Genomic DNA, 17102 nt, shown 5'->3' on the forward strand with positions numbered 1-17102 from the left:
TCCCCTACACTGGGGCACAGAACCTTCACAGGGCCAAGGGCCTCTTCTCCCATTGATGACCAACTTGGTCATCCTTTACTATACACATGCTGCTGGAGCAATCAGTCCCACCATGTGTATTGGTGGTTTAGTTCCCAGGAGCTCTGAAGGTACTAGTTAGTTCATATTGTTGTTTGTCCTAAGGGGCTACAAACCCTTCAGCTCCTTTGGTCCTTTCTCTAGCTCCTTCATTGGGGACCCTGTACTTAGTTCAATGGATGGCTGTGAGCCTCTACTTCTGTATTAGTCGAGTACTGTCAGAGCCTCTCAGGAGACAGCTATATCAGGCTGGGTTGTCCACCAATAGCTTATGCTCTAAGATCAAGAATTGACAAATGGGACCTCATAAAGTTGCAAAGCTTTTCTGAAAGGCAAAAGACACTGTCAAAAGGACAAACAGCAACCAATAAATTGGGAAAAGATCTTTACCAATCCTATATCTGATAGAGGGCTAATATCCAATGTATACAAAGAACTCAAGAAGTTAGACTCCAGAGAACCACATAACCCTATTAAAAAATGGGGTACAGAGCTAAACAAAGAATTCTCAACTGTTGAATAGCGAATGGCTGAGAAGCACCTAAAGAAATGTTCAACATCCTTAGTCATCAGGGAAATGCAAATCAAAACAACCCTGAGATTCCACCTCACACCAGTCAGAATGGCTAGGATAAAAAACTCAGGTGACAGCAGATGCCGGAGAGGTTCTGGAGAAAGAGGAACACTCCTTTATTGCTGGTGGGATTGCAAGCTGGTACAACCACTCTGTAAATCAGTTTGGCTGTTCCTCTGGATGGACATAGTTGTACCAGAGGACCCAGCTATACCACTCCTGGGCATATACCCAGAAGATGCTCCAACATGTAATAAGGACACATGCTCCACCATGTTTATAGTAGCCTTATTTATAATAGCCAGAACCTGGAAACAACCCAGATGTCCCTCAACAGAGGAATGGATACAGAAATGGTGGTACATCTACACAATGGAGTACTACTCAGCTATTAAAAACAATAAATTTATGAAATTCTTAGGGAAATGGATGGATCTGGAGAATATCATCCTGAGTGAGGTAACCCAATCACAAAAGAACACACATGGTATGCACTCTCTGATAAGTGGTTATTAGCCCAGAAGTTCGGAATACACGAAGTACAATCCAGAAACCACAAGAAACTCAAGAAGAAGGAAGACCAAAATGTGGACACTTCATTTCTTCTTAAAAGGGGGAACAAAATACCCATGGAAGGATTTGCAGAGTCAAACTATGGAGCAGAGACTGAAGGAAGGACAATCCTATCCCACTTTTTTGAGACAGTATCTCATGTACCCAGGCTAGCCTTGAACTCTTGGTCATCCTGCCTCCACTTTCTGAGGGCTGGGATTGCAGGCATGCATCCAGCATTATGTATATAACATTCTCTCAATATTCATGTCTTATTTTAATTAAATATTTGATCTATAAAATGCTTTCCCATTATTTTCCCCTTTCATAGAAATGCCTTGCCTATAGCTACATATTTGCCTTTCAAGCAAATTTAGAAATGGTTTATCAAATTTTCTCCCTTTCTGTCTACTCCAAACATAAGTTTGGTTGAAACTGCAATAAATTTGCACATCTAATCCCTTCCAGTATTCTATATTATAATACAGATATGTTACTATTTTCATAATTTCTTGAGATTATATCAAAGTACTTTATTGTAAGAACAGCACATAACCTTGAACAGGAACCTTGTACTCAGTGGACTTTTTGCTATACAAACAGTGCAGTTGAACTTGCTTATATCTTTTTTTGTTGTGCTGGAGGTTGAAGCCAGGGATCTGTGTATGGTAAACATGAAGTCTACCACTGACACATACCCCATTCTTGCAGAGTTTTGTTTTTGTTTGTGTTTTTTTGTTGTTGTTGTTTTAGGTTTTTTGTTGTTTGCTACATAGAGAATAAATAGTTTATTAGAGCACCTTGATACTTGACATAAAAGGATTTAGCTGGAACACTATGGGTCAAGCCAACTTTGCAGCTTTGAAAACATCTGGGAAGAGCCACTGCTTATCTTAAATGTATAATTACATAAGATTACATAGGTGAAATTAAGGTTTTGTTTTGTTAAATGAAGAGGGAGAAAATATAATAAATTAATGCATCTCAATGTGCTGAATACAATGGAGAATGCTGGGAATCTAGTTACTTCCCATATCATGGGGCTTTGAGTATACCTTATCTACCTCTTTTGACAATCTTTTTGGCATAGGTGACTAATGTAGAAAATTTCTTCTATTGAAATTATATTTAAAATAAGAACTCTGATTGATATATACAATTATAATCATTTACAAAATTGGTCTATATGGCCTTGGTCCCAGAGTACTGCGAAGTCCTTGGAAGAAGCTTTTGTACCTGTGATCCACTTGTCCTTGGTTTCTAGGTGACAGAATGACAGAACATCAGCCCTGGCCAAGTATTCACAGTACAGTGTTTAGACTCTTCTAAAATGAAAGTCAGTATGTAAATGTGCAACATGACATTATTATCCTAGTTTCCTGGCTGCTTTCAGCAAGCACTAACTGCCATATGAGGTCTCAAGTGTTCTGGCATAGTACGCAAGTGTTCAAAAGAAGTTAGAGTAATAAAATTGGATCTATATTTCTATAGACATTCAAGTTGGCATTGAGAAATGGAGTCATGGAATCAGGGTTGGATGGTCTCCACCAAACAACCTAGGCAAGTGTCTGTGATGGTAGGCTAGTAAGCTGAATTCCATCGTGAAAGGCCACCACTATTTCTTCCTCTGTGTCTAAAATTACAAAACTATGCACATTTTCCTAGGTTCACACCATACACAGGACGTGTTATGCTTAATCCCCTTCCACCCATTCCCTGGTATACAAGCATTGCTTGATTACAAGGTTCAAGTTGAAGTATGTACAAAAAAGAATGTGTTAGAACTTTGTCTACCACTATATATTACTGTAGACTATGTGAACATTATTTTGAAAATTAGCATGTCTGTGATCTAGGAGTGTCCAGTTAATGTATCTCGATACTAGTCATTTTTTTAATCAGTTGTTACTGTTCCTAGGTATGCTTCTTTGTGCCCAGTAGTTTATGCCATTGAAGTGTTTGTTCAGCCAAATCTAGACATATAGTTCAGTGGTAGGGTTCTTCAGAATGCCCTTGGTTCAATAGAAAATAGCAAACAAAATATCCAAGGAAATATATAGAGACCCAACTAAGGTGTCTAAGTGGTAGTATCACGAAACTGGGTTTGAGCTGGGCTGTAGTTCAATTGCTAGAGTGCTTACCCAGCATGCACTTTCATTCCCAGGCCAGCCTGCTTCCACACCTGTAATGGCATAACCACCTGAAATCACAACCAGTGGATACTGATAGGGAGAGTGAAGCAGGAAACAACCTGGTACAGGGTGATTTCAGGTGGCCAGTGAGCACCATAGAAAACAGACTCTCAGGAGACAGCCTGCAGTGAGACAACTTACTTAATTGCAAGAAGAAAGGCTATTTAAACCTTTGTGGAGCATGTAGGAAGTCTTCAGGGAAAGTGTACATTATCATCATTGGCCAGGGCCAGGGTGCCAAGCATGCCTCACATGCGTAGGGAACACTTTCAGATATTGCAGGACATAACCTTTTAAGGAGAAGCCCACCCTTGCTGCCAGGCTATGTGACCTCTTTTGAGTGGCACAGGCTGCATGGGCCAGGATATGCAGGCCTGGGATGGAGTGGGGGTTGGGGAGTTAAGGGAGTCGGGGTGGGGAAGTGGGGTGGAGCGATCTCAGGATGAGATTTCTGGGGTTTGGACACGTCTTGACCCTGCTTTTACTCTGGTCAGATCCCCTGTCCCATGGTTCCCTGTCCCCAAAACCTGTGTTTGATCTCCAGCACTACATTAAACTTTGTGGTGTGATAGCACATGCCTGTTGTCCTACCATTTAGGAAAGTAGAATAGAACCAAGGGTTTAAAGCCATGCTCAGCTACATTAAGTTCCATGGAACCTGGACTACATTAGACTATGTTCCAAAGAGAGGGAGGTTGATGAAGAGGCTGGGTTTGCTAAGTGAGTCTTGTGTCAGGTTTGACAGTTGTTCCTTTTCTACCTGCACTCTACCCCTGGTTCTACTTCCATGTTTCGGTCCATCAGGGTAAGAGCAACAGAATTCAACTTTCTTGACTTGCAGCCATCTGCTACATTGCTCTTCATGTCATTTTTTTTTTTCATGAACCTTTCAGGAGCTCCAAATATCCATTTGTGTAAATATAGAGATGAAGTTTACTTAACATTAGAAATGCAAGAGAGGGGTAGCCCTCAGAATAAAATAAGAACCAATATATACCTTTTACTCATTCAGATTTTCTTTTTTATTTCATTTTAGGATGGTGAAAAAAAAGGATTTATAAATAAAATCTATGCGATCCAGGAAGTCTGTGTCAGTGTCCAGAACATCCTAGATGAAGTGGCTTCCCTTGGTGAAAGGATAAAGAAGTAAGTGGCGCTGGCATGGGAAGCCTGGTCTTTTATGGGAGCATCTCTTTGACTCTCAGAATGACATGCCGCATTCGGTCAGGCACAAGTCGCTCTTGCATGATCTATTGTTAAGGTTTGCTGTAATTTATTTTGTTTTTCTGAGTCCTTGGCTTTATGGTAGTTCTGTCAATTTCCTGCCTGAAATTTGGAGCATATTTGTTGGAAAGAACTCATGCTTGTAGCTTTGAAGAAATGACGCTGTCCTAATTTTAGCATGCTTTTTTCATGCTAGCTTTATTCTTAAAAAGAATATAAAGTCATGGTAGAAAAAAATCTGACCTAATAGATTTCAGGTAATAAAGATAACTGTACTGTACAGGTCCCATTATATTTTTATCAAGAAATAATCCACACTTCATCACTTAGGACAAAATCATAGAAATTTTGACTTATAGAAGAATTCTTTTAAACTAAAGGTATATTTTTAGATTTATTTATTGTAAGTGTTATGCTTTCATGTATGTTTGTGCCCACGGAGGGACCTGGGACTGGAGCTACAAATAGTTGGGATCCATCATGTGGGTGAGAATGGAAACTGGTTCCTTGGCAAGAACAAATGCTCTTTACCACTGAGCCCATGTTTCATTTGCTAGGTTGGTTTTGCTTTGTATGTGTATGTGTTTGTGCTGGCTGGTTTTGTGTGTCAACTTGACAAAAGCTGCAGTTATCACAAAGGAGCTTCAGGTGAGGAAATGCCTCCATGAGATCCAGCTGTAAGGCATTTCCTAGGTTGATGATCAAGGGGGGAGGGCCCATTGTGGGTGGTGCCATCTCTGGGCTGGTAGTCTAGGGTTCTATAAGAAAGCTGAGCAAGCCAGGGGAAGCAAGACAGTAAGTAACATCCCTCCATGGCCCCTGCATCAGCTCCTGCTTCCTGACCTGCTTGAGTTCCAGTCCTGACTTCCTTTGGCGATGAAGAGCAATGTGGAAGTGTAAGCTGAGTAAACCCTTTCCTCCCCAATTTGCTTCTTGGCCATGATGTTTGTGCAGGAATAGAAAACCCTGACTAAGACAGTGTTTTTTGTGTTTGTTTTCATTGTTGAGACAAATTCTCACTGTGTAGCTCTGGCTGGCTTGGGATTCAGAGAATCTTCTGTCTCTGTCCCCCAAGTGCTGGGATGAAAAGCATGTACCACCACACCTACCATTTGATGAAGAAATAAATTTCATTGAGATATAATGTACAACACACACACAAAGAGAAAAAAGAAAAGAAAAGAAAAGAAAAAAAGACAGATTTTCAGTCTTTTGTTTTAGTCAGGGTCTTACTATGTAGTACTGCCTGTCCTGCAACTATGTAGATCAGTCTACCCTTGAACTCACAGAGTTCCACTTACCTACATTTGCCTAATGCTAGGATTAAAGATGTGTTACTATGCATAGCTGGCATTTATATTCTTAATATTACATTTTAAATTTTAGATAATCTTATTTACTAATACATTTTGTTTGTTTCCTTTTGGGAGAGTGACTTATGTACCTCATGTTGCTCACGAGTATCAGGCTGGCCTTGAACTTACTATGTAGCCAAGGATGACCTAGGACTCCTGATTTTCTAGCCTTTATCTCAAGAAAGAATGTGTTTGAGTTTATTGTGAGCTACATATTGAGAGTCTGTCTCAACAAAAACAAATACAAATTTTTAAAAAGCCTGACTCCAAGGACAACCAGGTTGATTCAAGTTTGGGTTTCCTATTAGGAAAAATAATTTTAGGAAATAGTTGATCCACAGAGACAACAAAAGAGTGTGGAATTGCCAGCATGTGCCACCATGAGATCATGGGTGTGCACCACCATGCTCAGCTCCTAACATATCTTCTGAAGGCTTGGCTCCTAACACACCTCCTGAAGGAAATACTTCCTTTTAAAAAATACAGTAGTGAATTGATGGTAACTGACTGTTAGCTCAAGATTTACCATGGCCTCATACAAGTCATCTATTTGATGACTGGCCTATAAAAATTTTAATAACTATTTAAGAAAGGCTGATCTTATCAGCACAAGCCTATACTTTCTGAGTTTCATATCTATTCTTTGTTTATTATTCATGACCAATAGTATTCTGCAGACCTATATCCTTGGACACAGAATTTAAAAGGAATAAATTATTTAAACCAAAAGTTTGAGTCATCATTTGGTTCGTTCATGTTGCAAAGGGTAATGCATTTTATTTTGTATATTATTTTATTCAATGAATTTCCACTTATGCATCGGTGCTGAGTTTCAACTTTTCAGTATTTACTATACAAAGCATCTCCTTTTCACCTCGGAATGTATCTCTATGCAACTGTCTCAGAATTCTAAACACTAAGTCATACCCTTTTCTCTCCTTCAGCCTCTCTGATCTGTCTTAATAATCTTCCCTTGCCCCATTTCCTATCACTAGCATGAAACCATAAATTTGGGGCATATTGTTCCTGAGTGTATGTCACAATGTGTGTTGATACACATGAACACCTCATCCACACCAGAATCTGCTCCCTTCTCACTCTCTTTATTAGCTTGCTGGACTCACAGAGTGAGTCAAAATGGCAAATCAGTTCTTGTAACTCCAGAGTCTGTTCCTGTCAGCATAATATAGCCAATATCATCTTATAAGTTCTGTGCCCCAGCCCTTTCTGTTACCAGTCAGCAGCAGCATGCTGACAATGAACACACATCAGCTCTGTCCTGCTATCATCTGCTTCTGGTTTGGAAGCCTTTTCCATAGCTTATCCTATAAATTCACACAGACCTGTGCTAAGAGCGCGAGGAGTACAGCAGGCAGCTCTGACTTTATTTCTTAATTGCCCATACATTTCTAAGCAAGGACAACGACAACGATAGCAAATGACATTTCATAAAGCCAACAGACTTATGCTATTTCCAGCTCCATTTGAAACAAAGCCGAACAGAAGCGAGACTTCCTAAAAAGAATTGTAAAATTCAAGTCTCACACAATGCTCTTAAGAGTTGTACCTACACACAGTTACTGTAAGCATCTTCTTCTCACATGTGAATATGGACTTTTAAAGAGGATGAATGGTGGACGCTGAAACATCCTATCATATAAACATTAACAAGATACAAATACTAGTTTAGTAGGAGAAAAAAATACTTTTACTATATAGGAAGGTACCCAAGCTGTGTGTAATTGTTTTAGACTGTGAAATCCCTGAGACAACCTGGTGAAGCTGCTAGCAAGACCATTTCCCTGGATAGGCTCTGACTACCCTATGTCCTCAGACTGTTAGTCAAGACCACATTTCCTTTTGCCATTGTCTACAAGTATGAAGTGTTTACATCACTGATGTCTTACTTTTCCATTCAGTACTTTCAACTGGACTGTCCCGTTCTTAAGCTGGCTGGCCATCGTAGCCCTCTGTGTGTTCACGGCCATTCTGTACTTCGTCCCACTGAGATACATTGTTCTTGTCTGGGGTAAGTAAAGCTTTTAAACAACAACAGCCACAAACATCTGTTTAGCAGCTAAGAACAAACTGTTTTTAAGAGGTGAATTATATTGTCAGTAGTTCTCTGTATTTATGGTCATGTAGGTACTTCATGATGAAAAGAGACAGTCAGTTAAAAATCACAGCAGCATAAAGATTTAAGTCCACCTGGAAAATGCATTTTTCTTATCTGTCACTACAGCTGCCATCATGCTATAAACATGTACTGGTAAAGCTTCTTCATACATCAAAGTGTAACTTTGTTGAGATATCTAGATTTGTCTGATTTATTTTCAGCACTTAAATGCCAACAGGGGCACTTTTGGTACCATGTGGTACATGTAGGACCATATACTTTTTGCTGTGGTGTTTATCTTGTGGCAGGATCTGTAAACCAGTTACCGGCTGGCTGCCTGTTCAAAATGTCACTTTTAGAACTCAGGGAAAGACTTACGCGCATTTACAGGCTCCTTAGGAGCGACAACGAAAGCCTGCTGAGTAAGAAATCTTCCAGAAAGGTCTGCTTTAAAGGGATTTCCTCTTAATGTTTATGTAACGTTGGCACATGCTTCCAACAGTCCCTGTGACCCTAGGACCACTGAGGAGGGGCTAGGCGTCAGCATCCACTCAGGAGTGCTCAGTGTCATCATTCCGTAGAACTGACACGGAATTTTCCTTTTCCTTTTTCTTTCTTGGTGAAATTTTTGGTTTAGAAAACCCACTCCTCAGTCCTTATGATTCACTACCATATAGGAATGTTTTCTATTCGCCCTCCCTCCATCAATGTACACATGAATCAAAGATTGCTAAACTTTAAAAAATTACAAAGAGTAAACATGGGCTTTAACATTTAAAAAAAATGCTTATATTGTAAATAACAGGGCCATGTGAAGACTTTTTTTTTTCCTTTTTTGCCCCATGATTGTTTAAAGGGCTATACTAGAAGAAGAGTGAATTGAGACCAATAGTCTCCATCTAGCTTTAAGATTCCTGGTCTAGGGGCTGGAGAGATGGCTTGGCAGTTAGAAGCACTGACTGCTTTTGCAGAAGACACAGTTTTGGTTCCCAGCACCCACATAGTGGTTCACAATTGCCTATGACTCCAGTCTTAAAGGACCCAAGGCTCTATTCTAACCTCTAGAGGCCCATGCTGCACTCACATACACTCTTAAATGAAATTAATAATAATAATAATAATAATAATAATAATAATAATAATAATAGATTCCTATTCTCTTTCTCCTTTTGGCATACATCGAGCCTTGTTTCTCCTCTTGGGTAGAGCCTGTTAGTTTTTATAATCACTGATATTACCTATAGGCTCCAGGACAGAGGAAGTAGTGATTATATTTTTCTTTCTTAATTTCTACCATTTACAGAAATTCAATGATCACTTTTCCTACTCAAAGGATTTATTAAAAGCATATTCTTGTTTTTTAGTCTATTAAACCCTAACGTTTCATTCATTTCCCTGACCTTGAATGCAGATCTGGCTGACTTTCAGGCAGAGAATGACCATAGTTATCTAAGGTCAGACTTGCAGAACTATCTTTATTGGCATGTGGTGGAGAACGCCTCCCCCAACTGGCCTGCCTCAGCTTCTCTGAAACTGAAGGCAGGCATCTGGCATTGTAACCTGTATGGCCTCAGTGGCTAGCTGTCTTAAAAATAATTTTACAGAATGTGCTTGAGCCTTGTTTCATCAAATGAAAACATACAAAAACTATTTCTTTAGTATTAGGTAATTGTTGAAATGTTTACAAGAAACCCAGGCCCCAAGTCTCACATGACTGGAAATAGACTAAGGCCAAGATGACAGAAGTTCATTCTGTAGAAATGCATTGAGAGCTAAGGTGTCCCAGTTTCTTTGTTTCCACTGTGTGTTGATTTCAAGCAAACCTGAAAACTTTCCCCCCAAAATTTATGGCAATATTTTTCATTTCAACTTAAACAAACAGTAACCAAGCATCATCATAGTCATGTGACTTGTAAACATTTAGCTTGCTTTATCACAGCAGCACCTTCTCCCCTTAAAATACATACCTTTGGAAAAGAGGAAATGAATAAATTACCTAACAATCTCAATCCAGAAATGTAAGCAGACAAGTTCCATCCTGGCTAGAGCACGAAAGCAAATCTAGGGACTTTAACACTGAGAATCTGGTAAGGCAAGACACTCTTTTTTTTTTTTTCCACTTTTAATGCTCATTTTTATTTTTTAATTTTTTTCCTTTTTTATTATGTATTTTCTTTATTTACATTTTAAATGATATCCCCTTTCCCGGTTTCCCCTCCAAAAAAAACACCCTTTTCCTTCTCCCCTCCTCCTGCTCACCAACCCACCTACTCCCACTTTCTGGCCCTGGCATTCCCCTACACTGAGGAATAGAGCCTTCACAGGGCCAAGGACCTCTCCTCCCATTGATGACCGACTAGGCCATCTCCTGCTACATATGCAGCTGGAGCCATGAGTTCCACAATGTGTACTCCAGGCAAGACACTCTTAATTCCATGTAGGTACCCTGATTTGTTTTCCCCAAATATCACCTACTGAGAAGAAGCCAATACAGTGTGAAGACAAAAACCAAGCAGCAATTCAGTTGGGAAAGTTGAAGGGAGGTGGTGTGCTAGGCTATCCTGTCAAGGGTAAGGGCTAGCATGTGGTGAATGCTCAAATCGCTGTACTACTTTCTCCAGAAATGTGCTTTGCCTAACTCCACACTCAACAATGAACTCAATCATGTTTGAAATGTCACTTTTTTAGGAATTAATAAATTTACAAAAAAGCTTCGGAGTCCCTATGCAATTGATAACAATGAACTACTTGACTTCCTTTCCAGAGTTCCTTCAGATGTACAAGTGGTATGTACAGCTCACTATTGTTGTTCTTTCTTGGGAGCAGTATGGCTCTGGGTTTTAATTTTTAAATTGTTTGAATGTCAAAGGTTATAGAAGAGTCAGGTAAAGTTAATAAAACCCACTGCCAATTTTGGCAAGACTTTAACCAACTTGGCATTAGTCTAGAAAAACCTATAAAGAATGGAAACCAGGAGGTTGAAAGTCATTGCATAAGGAACCAGTGTGGCTTTCAAAGAGAACCTCAACCCACGCCCAGCTGAGTTTGAGAAGTGACATCATCAAGATGTAAGCAGAAAAAATAGGAATCTTAGATGTAGACGATGGAAACAAACTGGGTGGGTTAAATTATTTGTGTATATTGTATGCATTCAATATATTTTAAAGATGAATGTTAATGTATATTTTAGATGGGGAGAATCGTCTACATTTGAAATATTATAACATATTTCACAAATTGTTTCAAATACTTTGGGGTTAATATGTACTAAATGAATTGTTTCAAAGTGAAATAAGAAAGATTTTAATCACAGTCTTGAGGACAGGCTTTAGTGAAGGCAAATTGCATTAGTTTCAGTTGAGTTTTCATTTCATATACAACAATGGGCTAGGTCAATGGTTCTCAACCTTCTTCACATTCAACCTTTAATACAGTTCCTCATGTTGTGGTGACCCCCAACCATAAAAATTATCTTGTTGCTACTTTGTAACTGTAATTTTACTACTATTATGAATTGTAAGATAAGTGTCTGATATGCAGGATATCTGACATGTGTGTGAAATGGCTGTTAGACTACCAAAATGGTCACAACCCACAGGTTGAGAACCTCTGGGCTAGCTGAGGATTAAGACTGTTTAATAAATGAACAAACAAACAACAAACATCAAAACCCCTACAAAGGACCATTATTTAGCTCTTCAAAAATAGAGATAAATTTTCTTTCACTGTATTGTGTTATGTCAATAGCAGTCATAGTTCATTAGCAAAGTTTGCACTGGGCTTCTAGCAATTTCTGGGAGCATTTCCCTTCTGTTTCTAGCTCTAGCCCCCTTTTGTTATCAGCACCAGCTGGAGCTCCCACTTGGTTTCTAGAGCAGTCCTTTTTCCAGCCCCAAAGCAGTCTCTCATTCCTTAGCTTTTCCTTCTTTTGCCAGAAGTGGCCACCTGACTGGTCTTTTTCTGAACTGTTTAAACAGGTGCAATACCAAGAACTGAAACCAGACCATTCTCATAGCCCATATAAAAGGAAGAAAAACAACCCTGGCTAGCCAGCTCCAAGGAGACCAGCATGTTTGAGAAGATAAAAAGAAACTCGTCAGCCTCCACAGCACTTCCTCGCTTTCTGCTTTTTATTTATTTTCCCTTTTTATCACGGACAAGAACATTTGTAAATAGTGTACAAAAGGCATATGTCTTTGAAAATATACTTCTACTGTACAGACTCAACTTGATATGGGACTTTAGCTAGTGGAGTGCAGACGCCTTGTTAGTTATACATAATAATGCAACCAAGTGAAATAAAATAATGGTTATAAAACTGGAAGATATACATTTCTCCAATCACAAGAAAAAGAACAAGAATTTATCAGATAAGATGCTCAGTTGTGCTCTGGCTAACCTTCCATAAAACATAAATGCTGATTTGATCTTTAGGTTTTTTGTAATGTTACTATTTCTTATCTGAAAAGTAATTCATTAGTGTTTTTTTCTTTTTATGTTTATACATTTCAAATGGGGGAAACCCCAAAGCTTGAATAATGGAAATGTTGCACTTCAACTTAACATACTTCCCTACTTCCACTCCTGTGTAAATAAATTATGTATGGCTAAGGCTGATTTTAAGCTACAGGTACATTCATATCTTTTCCTGTCTGCATACACACACGATCCCTTTAGAGAATCTGAGAATCTATGAATAAGACTTTTAAGTCTTCTATCATTCCATCTAAACCTTAAAATCTCTCCAGAACTATATTAAATAAATACTGCCAGGTTTATAAATGATTGAGTATCAGGATTTTTATATGTGTTTAGCAAATTATCAAGCCAATTGTCAAACAATACTAGCAAACTAAATCCCTACTGCATTTGGTGTCAAATTATGCCCTTGTGCATTAAAAATGTAATATTTAAGTGTCCTATACTGATATACTTCAATGCATAATATGAATTTTTTCATTAGTGAGTTTTAATGGAGAGAAGAATGCAGTTGTCTAAGTGAAAGGCCAGTGTTTTCATTATACCAACTTATGAAGGAAGATCATTGATAATGCATGAAAACCTGTTTTGTAAAATAAACTGCTTGTAAGGCGGTTTCCATTAAAAATGTTTCCACACTCTATACTTCAAATTGCATTCCTCAAACTAATTCCAGGGTCTCTCAAGGGAGCATACCTCTGCAGATATCATTTGGTTGGTGAGAATGTCCTCACTGACTTGTTAGAGGAATCAGACTCAATTAAAATTGCTGCAGACAATGTTTTGCACTATTTTATTAATTGCTATTAATAACTGGGGTGAGGTGAAGGTGGGGACTGTGCTGGACAATGCAGAAAAGCAGAAATATATATTTCACTTTAAAGATTCTTTAAATCTCATCAGAGCTGATTTTTAAAGTATTTTTATTTTAGAAATATGTTGTTAAATACTATTTCTTACAATAGAACTATTTTGATGTTTATACACTATGCTTGGAAGAATGTCAACTAAATCCCCTTTCTACAGAAAGACTTTGACCTCAATATGCTCTATTTAGTGTATCATGTTTAAAATGACATGTGTACATCTGCATTCCATCACTGTTTGTTGCAAAAGCATACTTTATGAAGCTGACCTAATACATAGTTTATTGATGAGATCATTAGTTTGGTATGAATTCTGATTATACCTGTGAGATTTACATTCTGTGCTGACAATGTCTATTCAAATGTCTATAAGCCTGACATTCTATAACCTCAGATGTATCTAGTGGATGTAACCATTAACAGATGACTAATTTTGTTTATTTCATTGTGTAAGATTTCGGATGTTTAGTTCAATAGTAATGTTGACTACATATTCACTGCATTAAATACAAAAGGAAATAATCTTTTTATGTATAAACTTTTGTTCTGAGTTAAGAGATGGATGGTGGGGTTCTGGGTGCATATACTCATTAATGACACTTTACCTGGGTAGTGTGTGTGTGTGTGTGTGTGTGTGTGTGTGTGTGTGTGTGTATGAACAGGGCTATTCATGAAACCCTAATTATGGTATAAACTCAGTACTTTTGGCATGGTGAGCATCCAATGAAACAGAGAAAACTAGGTGGAGTCATGAAAGTTACCTTAAGTCCTCATTACTCTTAGAAATCAATGTATTTATAGGCACAAAGTCACAATGCCAAGTAGGATTTTAACTTTCTTGTATAGAAGCATTTTTAGTGTATGCTTTGTTTTTTCTGAGATTTTTGAAGCAAATATTCCAAATTATCTGAAAAGACAGAATTTGGTTCAACATCTATTTGTACTGCTAAATATAACAGATATTATATTAAGAATTATATTTCCATTTACATTCTAAATGTCAGCCATTGTTGAATGCTGTCCTCTGGGCAAAAGAACTGTCATCTTCCTTAGATCAGCTATGTCTGCTTGTAAAAGACCATCACAGTCATGCTTGCTGTTGACATCCCTTCATGAAAGAAATGGGTGTAGACTGACTCTGGGCCTGCTATTCCAGCAATTTGGATGCAATTATGCCCTAAATACATGTGACCTTAAAGAAGTACTAGAGTACATAGGTGGGTGCAGTTTACTTGAAAAGGATCTGTATCTATGCAATGGACCATCATTTAGACTGGCAAAGCCTTCCCAGTGCTTTGGAGTCATCCATGCTCTGTAAGGAAGCCTAATGAACCCATTGGTTCACCAGGCTGAACTTTGGTGGATATTTTAGTTTGTCATTGAGATCATATATGATTGGGTAGGTGAGGTTTAATTTCTTCCTCAAGAACAATGAATTCTGCCACACCATTACCTGGGATAAATCAGACATCTATTTTCTAACATTTTTTACCCACATGAACAATGAATATGCTGTTAATAGTTTATTTTGCTACTGTCTCAGACTCAAACAGAGGTTCTTGATAGGTGGGGTTAAGTGCTGAAATAAAGCAGTTAAACTTTTTATCCAGGGACCACAGGAACTTTCCATTTTGATTTCAAAATCCATAGATATCCAATACCAAAACCAAAATATAGCGAGCCTTATTCAAAGGCTATCACTAAATTTATAAACGTATTAAGTAAGCTTAAATGCTTACAGTGCTTTTATAATAGTGCTTAGGCACTCAGCATTAAAAAAAGTATAAGGTTAATGGTGGTTTCAAAATACAAGACAGCTAGTATGATACTTGTGACAAAGACTCAGCTATTACTAAATTAATGCATGTTCAAGTTTTGGGGTTTAGAATGTTGTTTATGTACAGATGTTCAGTTACTAGTCTAATTAAAGTATCTAGAGTTAGCCCTTTTAAAAACAGTTCAGTTGAATTAAAAACACACAACTGTAGTCAAAAGTGTCTTTCATTTATAATTCTCTTTCAAAGGATGATTGCTGTAACTCACTGAAACAAAACAAAACCCAGCAGAAAGTTCTTTTGTTGTGAAAATACTTTTACAGCTCATTTTTCACATTCATCCAATGGCAGCTTGTGTAGTGGCAGTCACATCAGAAGTTACTTCAGCTGAATCTGAGGCTTCACATACCCCAAGAAAATCTCTGTTGGAACACTATGCAAGTGCATAGTAACAATGCCCAACGTGTTTACATAAACAGGTTTGCTGGAATCCACTTGTGCTCTTTCAGTAGTTCTGGTTTAAAAGTAAAGGGGAAAACAAACCCAAAACTACAAAACAACAAAAGGTGACAATCAAATATATAATTGGTCTCAAATGAATTTCAACTTGTTCATTTTCACAGCCTAAGCTGAAAACAATATTTAGAGGCAATAAGCCAGTAGGGCTTGCTTGGTTCTCTTCAGTGAACATGGTGACTCTTTAGGCAGAGGGCTTCAGTTGAATAGCTATGCCAAAGCATCCTCAGTGCCTTCCTTGGTCTTACTTGAGGAAATCCTGAGCACTGGCTGAGGGAGGTTGAGACTATTGCTCCATGGTAGCTACTTGTCTTAGGGAGGGTAATACAGGCTCAGTCTTGTGGTTAAAGGCTAGCTTCAAACTGGCTTCAATCAAGTTAAAGGGTTTTAGTTTGTCTGAGTTCAAGTGCTGACAGATTTGGAGAAATGCTAAGTTTGTACAGAAAAGAGCATCCATAGTTTCAACAATTTTGAATTGTGTTCTGCATTATAGGAAGCACCTGAGACAAAGTCAAGCGTTAGTTTTCAGAGACAGTTGGACCACAGAAAGGAGGGAGCCAAGGGGAAGGAAATGCCAATATTTTCCCCAAGTAGATCTTCTTATAGAGAAACAGAATCCATACAACTAAATTCCCACATATAACTAAATTCCACTCTGCCTTACACAGTAGTGATTCCAACAGTTATAAACCAAAAATATGTGGAGCCTGTTCTAAATTTTGCAAACTACAACTTCCTCTTCCGTTATGCAAGGGAGTATGTTTGTGATTTTTGTCATTACTCTTGCACAATAGAAGTGTCTAATCCCAATTTCTAATCAAATTTACAGAATGGTCTGCTTTGCCTCTTCTATCTGTAGAATTCTGAAGCACACAGAACCTACTGGGAAGATCAAATGGCTTCACCCATTTAAAGAAGCACTTTCCCAAAGAACAGTTTACATGTCCATTTGTTTGATGTTCCTTGACATTCAAAATTTCCCTATTGGATGTGGAAAAAAAGGGGGGAGGTGCCGTTTAGAGGTTGAGACTATTGTTCCACGGTAGACTACTTGTCTTGGAGGTGCCAGGCCCTAGTTTCAATTCTTGTACTGAGATAAGAAAAATCTTCAATCCTTGTACTGAGACAAGAAAAATCTTCAAAATAGTAGGAAACAAACACCGGCCCCCCCCCCCAAAAAAAACCAAAACACACCATCGTCAATACACTTTTTTTATTTTTGGTTACGGGTAGAAGCGAGCACAAACTACTACGTAGTACCCGAGAAGACACTGACAAGGTAACTTCAGAATTCTCTCAGCAGACTGCTGGGTTTATCTGTCTTCTTCTGTTTTTTTTTTTTTATTAGATATTTTCTTTATTTACATGTAAATTT

The 17102-nt window shown here is 38.2% G+C and overlaps 1 protein-coding gene across 5 annotated transcripts in view; it reads left to right on the forward strand.

Annotated features, from left to right (window-relative positions):
* Mctp1 (multiple C2 and transmembrane domain containing 1) overlaps positions 1 to 13213 on the forward strand; it is a 586378-nt gene extending 573165 nt beyond the window's left edge. For all 5 annotated transcript variants that reach the window (XM_031359932.1, XM_031359934.1, XM_031359933.1 and 2 more), the window contains 4 exons: positions 4433 to 4542; positions 7895 to 8004; positions 10780 to 10877; positions 12069 to 13213. In XM_031359932.1, coding sequence (XP_031215792.1) covers positions 4433 to 4542; positions 7895 to 8004; positions 10780 to 10877; positions 12069 to 12140 — 390 coding nt within the window. In that variant the 3' untranslated portion in view covers positions 12141 to 13213. The remainder of the gene's footprint in view (positions 1 to 4432; positions 4543 to 7894; positions 8005 to 10779; positions 10878 to 12068) is intronic.
* The last annotated feature ends 3889 nt before the right edge of the window (positions 13214 to 17102 follow it).

Source organism: Mastomys coucha, unplaced genomic scaffold (assembly GCF_008632895.1).
Source record: "Mastomys coucha isolate ucsf_1 unplaced genomic scaffold, UCSF_Mcou_1 pScaffold8, whole genome shotgun sequence".
NCBI classification, from domain to species: Eukaryota; Metazoa; Chordata; class Mammalia; order Rodentia; family Muridae; genus Mastomys; species Mastomys coucha.